Genomic DNA, 9978 nt, shown 5'->3' on the forward strand with positions numbered 1-9978 from the left:
CGGATACTGTAGCCAACTATCATCAGCCAATATAGTAACTTGGCGAGTTCTGGAGCACTTGTTTCTGTTGGTGTTGTCTGTGAAAGTCAGAATGCAGATGCATCAGAAGAAGGCTTACTTATCAGATATGAGTAAAATTCTATCAGAACACCCCATAGAAAGGGGCGATCTATATCATTCACGGGTGGCTAGAAGATTAGTTTACAAATTAAAACTCCTCTTTTATGTGTAGATCACCCTACTCCTATAAGGATGGTTCTGACAGGATCCCTACTCACCAGATATCCTAGTTTAATAGGATACTTTCTAATTATGCCTTGTCATTTTTTGAAAGGGTTATTTGCACTTAAATACCCAAGGTTTACTCCTTTTAAACTTCGATACCCCAAAGTTTATTTTTTACCCAAAAAGTACCTCAAAGTTTACCTCGTTCGTAACTTTGGTACCCAAAAAAATTGCCTAAAAAAACACCCCAAAGTTGAACAAAGTTTAACTTTGATACCCCAAACTTTAACCAAAAAAAATGTTAAACTTTGGGGTATTTTTGGGGGGGAAACTCTGGGCATCAAAGTTAATTTTTTGTTGAATTTTGGGGTATATTTTGGCAAAACAAAACTTTGGGGTATCAAGGTTAAAATGAGGTAAACATTGGGGTAGTTAAGTGCAACCAACCTTTTTTAAAACATAAGAACAAACTTTCACCAACTCCTCAACACAACCTGAAAATCACCATAGTTTCCAGTTTCTATCTAGGGAAAAGGCAAGTTTCTACCGGTTTTCATTTCTCATTCATACAGAGAGTGTAATAGCTATATGTTATCTAACAGTCTTTCCCCTTTTTTTTTCCTTTTCTGATGTGTAAGATATATCAGAAAGGTCAAGTATTTCCTTTGCTTTCTCCTCTCCATTAATCTCTTAAAATTTTACAAAGTTCATTAAAATGTACATTACGAGATTATGGCAACAAAGACCACATGTTCCGTCATGGGGCTTTTTTTTTTTGGAAATACAAGAAAAACATTGACATAGCAAACAACTGGACCAATTGTGGCCCAGTTTTTTTAGTTCAAATTCCTCCCCTTAACCAGGTTTTGATTGGACCATATCCTACCTGGACCAATCCTATCCTGATTAAGGACTTAACCATATTAGGTTGTGTTTTACTGAACACAACCTAATATTAATTATCACCTGAAAATTGAATTTCTTCGTGTGTGTGTGTGTGTGTGTGTATAACCGTGTTTTTCTTGCTTTTGGACATAACTCATAAGCCAGATTTTTGTTGCTCGTGCTGATAATATATCTTATGTATTATTCTTGTGGAAGGAGATGTCAAGGGTATCACATTCACAGGGAGAAAAAAGGAGAGATTGAAACATTTATCAAAATTTTGCCTGGAGTTCCTGACAGTATCCATTATGATAAAAAATATGATGTCAAACAAATAACCTAGAATCAATTATTGAATTTTAAACAATTCAACTGAGTCATAATTTTTCTTAAATATAATGATCCCTCTTAACGAGCACAAGGCGCACTAATTTTTTTAACTAGTTAGGTAAAAGAGCAGCATATAGAATGCAAAACAGTTTCTGATTTGAGGGACAAACCTTCATCAGGTTAGGATCTGACACTGCTAAGAGGCGCTTGATGAAAGCATTCATAGCAAAAACAACATCTTCACCAGCAGTACTTGTCAGCTCCTAAACATTGAAGGGAACGAAACAAAAGAATATAAATATTTAAGATTAATTATAAAAGTAATAGAAAAAAAGCACCTATATAATGGTTCATGTATTAAAAATACATGAAACATGAGTACCTTCAAATTTTGAGGTTCAAGAGACTTCAGGTATTCCAAAAGTTCATTATGTCCATTTGCTGACCTCCTTGCTACCTGTCGATTCAGTTCCTCAATTTCTGCTTCAAGATACTCTATATATTTTACTGCATCCATTTTTTCAGGGCCAGAATCCTTATTCCACCTAATAACTTCTCCTGACACTTTCTTTTGTGTACCCGGCGCATAATCCTGCCCATCCTACAATAATCATAGGAAGTATATAATACAATTTCGTAGCAAAGTGAAACAATAATCGCAGGGAATATATGATACAATTGCATAGCGACATGAAAGCCAATGCCTATAGGGGAGAAAGGGGGGAAACATACACCTAAAAAGGGAATATATATGCAACCATATAACAGACCATTACATGATGTATGATTGATAAAGAAAGAATAAAACATGAGTGCATATCATCTTACCACAGATATTTCTCATATGAAAATTTTGCAACAGAAACCAAATAAACTACAGTTCAATTTGCAACAGTACTTTTTCTTTTTTTTCCTTGCTCAAGAGTGATCCTCATATTTCCTAACATAATTTTGTTAATTGACAGAGCATGAAGCCAAGCTGGAAAGTATAGAATACAATCAAACATTAACAATAAGATACAGTTCTATGATGTATACAAGAATGAACGAATAAGATTAAAACTACAACACACCTTATGAAATAGGATGCGGATTCTTGAACTTAAACCAAGAATGAGATTCCGATATTAAAATTCATCCCTCATATCAATGTATTTACATAATTAACTTGGGTCGGCAGTAACAACTGCAGACACTTAGCAAATGAATATGAAACTATTACTGTGATACCATTACACATGTCTGACCAGAACATATGTATGACTAGATGCTATTATGCTGAGAATTAACTTTCAAAGATAAACCTTCATTAATGATATGTTCTTCGATTCAACCATTATCAAGAATTACACTTAAAATATCATTTGATTTTTAAAAACCCTTCAAGTCATTAGCTATTAAATAAGGTACTTTCAAGCACCAGAAGGCAGAGTGTAAGAGATCTTTTCAGTTCTGCCCCTGTACTTGCGCATCAAAAACTAAAAAAAGATCATAAATGAAGGGGTTTAAATAGTTAAACATATCACTTGGTTAGTTAACATTGATAAATTTTATTTCACAAGTAGCTCATAAAAAATAGGGTTTTCATTACAACGTAGCCTGTGTATAAATAATGTAACTAAACTAGTATATGTTAGTATACGTATATCAGAGCATGATGCAAACAACTTTGAAACCACCGAAGTAAGAACACTTAAAATCATACACCAAGATAGGAGTTCATGAAGAGTTCTACTTCACTAGACATATTAGCTATCATTGCATTGAACCTCATGCAAGTTGAAAAAGTCAACAGTGATTTTTCAATCATATGTCTTGAGAACAAATTATACACCCCGCTACATATAGTCACACACATGCACAAACAATTGCACTCCCATGTTTTGCAAATGTAATGAACTTCGATGGTTTTCAAACAGCTATCATCAATTAGATTCAGAAGATTTAGCAAGCATATAACTAGATTTGATAAAGTACAAAAAGCTTTGGCAAGAGAGTAATTAGTAACAATATATACACGCACCACAAACCACTATAAAGGAAGTAATAAAAAGTGAGAATGAATTACTCAACAACAATCCAATTGATGTCATTTAGTTATATCAAACAACAGATAAAAGTGTAAAATACCTTTTTGTCATTTGCATCAGGAAGAGCAACTTGCTCAAGACTTTGTTGCAGTTCTATACGGTATTGCGCATTTCTAAACATATAGCCAGTCATCAAAACACTGTACATGAGCTGTGCCAAATTTTCAGCAACCTGAAAAAGAAAAAGACAAGTATAATCTATGGCTATTGATTTATTTCAATTAAAACAAGAAAATAAATTGTTTTTCAGTTTCCTACTGATATAAATGATTTAGAATAGTGTGTTTCCTAGAAACTAATTTCAGTAAAACAAGAGGAAAGGATCAAAGGACATCGTGCTAATTAAGGTTCTTTAATGGCGGAGGGTAAGATAATGGCCATCTATTAGCTAAGGTAATAGTGATGAAGAAGAGAAAAGCCAACTGCTCTATTTTGATATTGCATTATAAAAAGCATAAAAACAGTTTTAAGAACTAAAATGGTGACTCCAACAATCCTGTTTGATCTTGAAGTATTAAATGCTTAGAAGTAGGGAAATTGAAGGGCAGAGCTTATATTTAACTGAGCTGGTTGTATAAAGACTAGGATAGAACGGTTGCCTGCAGGATTGGCATTGTCTGAAGGGTTCAAATGTGAATTATTACTAGGTTATAGACTTATAGTTGCGTGTTCAATGGACATGCATGTTTTTATACTGCTAGATATTTTAAATTGTGGAATAGTCTGAAATTGTAATTAGAAAATAAACTTACTGTGGTTACAGTTATAGCAAAAAATTGGGGCGGAAGTGTTCCGATCATGTTTGTCACAGTTTGCCGCATTGCGTCAACAACCTATATGCACAAAGGAAAATGAGGAATAAGACAATAAATAATTATTCAGATATCGGGTTGAAAAATTATTGTACCAATGAGTATTAATGAGATTAAGGGACAAATAAACACCAGCTTTCTTTCAGAAAAGCGAGGAAGATGAATGTATCAAGTGATAATATATTACCTGCTTTGGTGCCCTCTGAATAAATAGCTCCATAAATTCTGGTTGAACATTTTTGACGTATTCAAGAAGAATGTCTCTTCTGCTCTTAGGCTGAAAAACAAGTATGCGGCAACGTTGAATTGTGTAAGGAATTAATGTATACAGATCGTGTCAAGAAAAATCAGAACTCAGATATGCACCAAATTTAACAAGAATCAACATGTAATTGTAAAACAATAGGACGACTTTCACTGGATTGGATACTAAAGAAGTAAACAGACAAATCACGGGAACTATCCACCTTAATCATCCCCTTCCCTCTTAGCCAAGAGCACAGGGAACATGCATATGCAATAATCAATCTATGCATACAGCATAGAATTAATCCATATATATCACATAATGGTTAAGGAAGGAGAAGCACCAAGCTCCACATACTTGGCCCTTGCAAGCAGCAACCCAGTCAGCTTCCAGTAAGATTGTACTATACACATACTTAACACAAAAGCATAAAATTAAACAGAAGTAGGTCAATGTTTTCAAGTGTAGCAACTAGCAAACATGTTCAAGCTATACATCTTGGATCTAAGATACTGCACTTGGAGTCAAAACAATGATTCTCGTGCATTATACTGTAAGAAAAAACATTTTCAACGTGAGAAATTCTCCCAACTTTCGAAGTTAAGCTACTCCAATTGTGCCAGAACCTTAGAGTGCAATCTCATTCTTAGCTGTGAGATGTTTCAGATGCTATGGAGGAAATCTTCTCTACAATAAGTCGCACATATAATGCACGGTCAGGAAAATATGTGTAGATAGTTCTCAACATGGATAATTAGTAAGATTATGCAGTATATTCCGTAAGTATACGCAATAAGGAACTGCAAGATAGTTTTCATTATCTACTTAATTTGTCATATTACACAGGGTACAACCCGTGCAACTACAAACAAACTCGTCATTCTTGAACTAGTCACTGTCTTAACATCTCTCTACATCCTTTTTCCCCTCCTAACCTGTGCAAAAAAGCTCTAGTGACATTGAAACAGTACTATGAAACACTATTCTAAATCGAAATTTATTATCCAATAAACGAATATAAAGTCTCCTATCTGTTAGGGGGGGTTATTGGTTGGGACTTGGGACAGATTGGGGCCAAGTGGGAAAATTGTTCCAATGGAACAATTTTACCCCTTTAGGATATTTTGAGTGGGGTAAAGTGGGATAAAGTGGGATAATGAAATAATTTGAGCCTTTGATTTGACAATTCATGTGGGATAATTAATGATGTGACACCTTATTAAAATATAATTTTATCTATTAATTACTTCTAAATTAACTTATCCAATTGGTTTAGTATATTATTTAGTATATTATTATAATATAAATATTATTTTACTTTATATTAAAATATAATATATTGTACTATACTTTACAATTTATTATTATTAATTATTATATTATATTATATAATATTATAATAAATACGTTATACTATAATTACTAATTAATATTATATAATAATATATTGCATAATACTATTAATATATGTTATTAAAATATTATATATATGTTATTAAAATATTAATATATGTTATTATATAATATTATTAATATATGTTATTACTATTATATAATATTATAATAAATATGTTATACTATAATAACTATTATATAATATTATTAATATATGCTATTAAATTATGTCATTAAAATATTAATATATGTTATATTTAATATATCATGTCATATATTTATAATATAATTGCATGTATTAGTTAAGTAATACAAAAATATTTTAAAATTATCTCAATTGCCTTCAAAGTGGAACAACATTATTCCAATATGAAGGATGGGATAAATTTTACTATTGGGACAAAATTTTTATAATGAGTGGGGTAATTTTATCCCAAGTGGTGTAATTGTCTCACTAGTGTTTCAAAAAACCGATAACACAAAAAGGTATTATCCTTGTTCTATTGTCCCAATGAATAACACTATGAAATAGAATCCCTAAAATTATCTCATTATCCCCCAAAATATCCCAACCAATAACCCCCCCTACTGAACATGAATAGAAAATCTGAGAATATGTATTCAGAACCATACCTATTTCATCTTGAATCATGTCTTAATTCAGATTTACCTTTTGTACTTTACTGTATTGTATTTCCCATAGCAAGTCCGTGTCTCCTAAGCTGACTAAATTCTTTTTTGTCATGCTAAGTTTCTAATCAATCGTTTCTAGAACCTTGGCATCCTACTAGATATTTCTTATATGTACTTTGATATGGTCAGCATTCGTTTCAGTCTTGCCTTCTTATTCTGAAAAAAAAATACCAACCAATACTTACATTCTAATTCATATGCTAGCATGACCCCATTTCTCACCACAAAATGACAAATTATAAGGGGATCATGAAGGCCACCAATCCAATGTAGACTATAAGCTTTTCTGCTGGATTTTTTTAGGGCCTGTTCTACTTTAAGTTGCAAGACAGTTTTCAATAAATGATAATGTACAACAACAAGAACAACACAGCCTTTATCCCAAATTTTGGGTCAACTACATGAATCCTATTCTACTTTTCCATTGAGGGCTATCTCCTCCACTAAGTTAAGCAATATCATATCCTTCTTTGTTTCTAACAAAGTCAATTAGGCCTACCTCTAGTTCATCTTTCTACATTAATTATAACCACTTGTCCTAATTGTTGCATTTAATGGCTTCCACTGCACATGACCATACAATCTCAAACGATTCTCTCTCGTGTTTATCCTTTACATGAGCAACCTCTAACTTCCAACAAATGCACTCATTTCTTATCATATCCCTTAGTGCACATCCACTGGTTCAACATTCCCATCTCCGCTACACTCATGTTCTGCACATCTTTTAATTGCCCAACATTTTGACCCATAAATGAAAACTTACTGTTGGGGCGGAGTCACGCCCACCGCCGCGGAAGCGATATCACCTGAGAGAGAGCCCTGGCTTTCGTTATCACAAAAGTACAAGTCAACCTCTATATTCTTGTTTCTCAAAGGAAACGAGAATAGATAATGAAATTCTTATTTCTCAAAGGAAACAAGAATCGAAAGTGATATATTTCATCAAAGTAAAATATACACTCTTCCTCTCATCAGTTCAAGGACTGAAATATCGAGGGAACCTACAAGCTATGACAACTCACAGATAAGACAAATACAAACACGGGATTTTACGTGGTTCGGCAAACTAGCCTACGTCCACGGGAGGGGGTTTCACTATGAGGAGAATACCAAACTTTACAAGTTCTCTCTCACTCACTTTTTCTCTCTAAGAAAACTCACACAAACCTAATTGTTTTTCCCACACTTTTCCCCTTCTCCCAACCTCTCTATTTATAGGCAGAAACCAAAGGGGGAGGGAACTGAAGAGTTGCCCACGTGGGTGGGCGCCCCCCGATCACACTTACAGATTTAAAAGAATTTCCCCTTTTTGCCATAAAGCATGATGTGACATCTATTTCTCTTTCCAGTGCAACTTAACACCCCTATCTGCAAATAAACCAGTGACAAAGTATAATGCTTACTCGAACTAACTACATTCGTAACTCCTAAAAGTCCCAAACCTCCAAAATTAGATATTTTTCTGTCCTTCAATACCAATGTGGCGCCATATAGTTATTTTGAGGAAATGCCCAAAAGAAACACTCAGAGGCATTACCTCAAACACTTTGAAGGCCATTTCATAACACAAAATCCCACAAACTCCAAACCAAAAAGGCCAAAATGGGTATTCACTTACACTCCCATTTGGGACCTTGGAGTCGCCGGCGGAGGCAACGTCATCAGATTCAGAAGCTCTGCATGCCTTCAGCTTCAACCTGCACCTGCTATTTCTCTGCAAAGGGAAAGAAATGAGAGAGCGAGAAGTAGAGGATGAGGATGAGGAGAGGAGAGGAGAAGCGCAAGGGCGAGAGCAGCAAGATGGTGATGGAGCTAAAAGAAGACATTAGAGAGCAGAGACGAGAGGGCGGCAGGGGGGGCGGGGGCTACTATTTTGATAATTTTTGGGCGGTTGATTTCGGGTCTTTGGGTTTCTCTCTCTGCGGACGATGATGGCCGGCGTCGTACTTTTTTTATCTTCGGCTTTTTTTAAATATCAGTCACTTAAGTATTTTATGTTTTGAAATTAGTCCCTCGATTTATTGTAATTGCCATAGGGGTCCCCCAAATCATATATATTTTTTTTGGAAATTAGTCGCTATTGGGTTACCCAAATATTAAGTTATCTTGAAATTATTCCCTCAAACCAAACGAGGAAGTAGCAATCAGAGGGAAATTAGTCCTTTGAATCAATGAAACAGGTTCCCAAACTCTCGTAGGTTGTTTCAGATTAATCCCTCTAGTTTTACTTTTACTCTTCATTTGAGGGAGTAGATTTTAAAATAAATTAAGAATGGGGGCCTAATAACAATTTCAAATGAGGGACTAAGTTTATAACTTAAGATTTACGGGACACTAAGAGCAATTCCAATGATTAGAGGCACACAAAAGTATGAAAGAAGGAAGGGACTAATATCGAAAAAGAAAACCTTTTATCTTTTGACTTTTGACTACGGTTTGATTGCTGTACGATATATTGGATTCGTTGTAATGGGCTGTACTTTTTTGGTTATTAGCATAGTAGGCCGAACTCTTACGGCCCACTTTGTACAAGTAGCTTACTTTATTAGGCAAGAAAAACAATAGGAATCTGGATTTTTTTATTTTGGAGGCCCATCTCGTGGCCTATATTACAGCATTTTGAATGTTCAGCAGTATGTGATGCATGGCCCAGATGTGTTTTTTTAATAATATAAATTGGTACAGGATTTTCACTACGAAAAAGAGTGTATTTTATAACGGGCATATTGATAGAGTGGTACCAGGGGTACACTCCCAACCACAACTTCAACCACACATTCTTTCTCGTTTGCTACAGTGCATCGGGCTCCACATGAGTTTTAAATTTTTAAAATCCTATGTCAGGCCCGGTACACTGTAGCAAATGAGAGAGTGTGTGTGTGGTTGGAGTTGTGGTTGGGGGTGTGCCCCTATTATTTTCCATATTGATATCAGCTGACAACTTATTAGTAAAATAAACTCACAAACACAGGACTGTTAAGGTTCAATTTCTCTGATGACGGTGACAAACATAAGATTTTAGAAAGTAGTGTTACCGAGTAATTGATAATTAAAACTCTTTTACATGTTTCTTTACTACTTAACCATATACACCTCCACCCATTTCTTCATGCTAATGGAGCTGCTACCCTCAGAAAATGGACTACGTCTTTTTCTATTTTGAGGTCCATTTTAGTCCATTTGTTAACAAAAAGCATTAGGTGCCTCATAAGTTCATGTGTTATTTTAGTGGTGTTGATAATAGTGTATTGTAGTGGGTTTTAGTCCCACATTGCTTGGGAGAACAAACCTCACACTC

The 9978-nt window shown here is 34.5% G+C and overlaps 1 protein-coding gene across 1 annotated transcript in view; it reads right to left on the reverse strand.

Moving 5' to 3' along the window:
* Window positions 6-9978, reverse strand: part of LOC109825472 — a gene marked incomplete at its 3' end in the record, with an annotated part of 30822 nt that continues 20849 nt past the window's right edge. Inside the window, exons 2-8 of the mRNA XM_020392332.1 lie at window positions 8299-8503; window positions 4530-4619; window positions 4283-4363; window positions 3571-3702; window positions 1823-2041; window positions 1611-1703; window positions 6-77 (exon numbers count right to left, since the gene is read on the reverse strand). Of these exons, the coding sequence (XP_020247921.1) occupies window positions 6-77; window positions 1611-1703; window positions 1823-2041; window positions 3571-3702; window positions 4283-4363; window positions 4530-4619; window positions 8299-8503 (892 nt within the window). The remainder of the gene's footprint in view (window positions 78-1610; window positions 1704-1822; window positions 2042-3570; window positions 3703-4282; window positions 4364-4529; window positions 4620-8298; window positions 8504-9978) is intronic.

This window comes from Asparagus officinalis, chromosome 10 (genome assembly GCF_001876935.1).
Source record: "Asparagus officinalis chromosome 10, Aspof.V1, whole genome shotgun sequence".
Taxonomy (NCBI): domain Eukaryota; kingdom Viridiplantae; phylum Streptophyta; class Magnoliopsida; order Asparagales; family Asparagaceae; genus Asparagus; species Asparagus officinalis.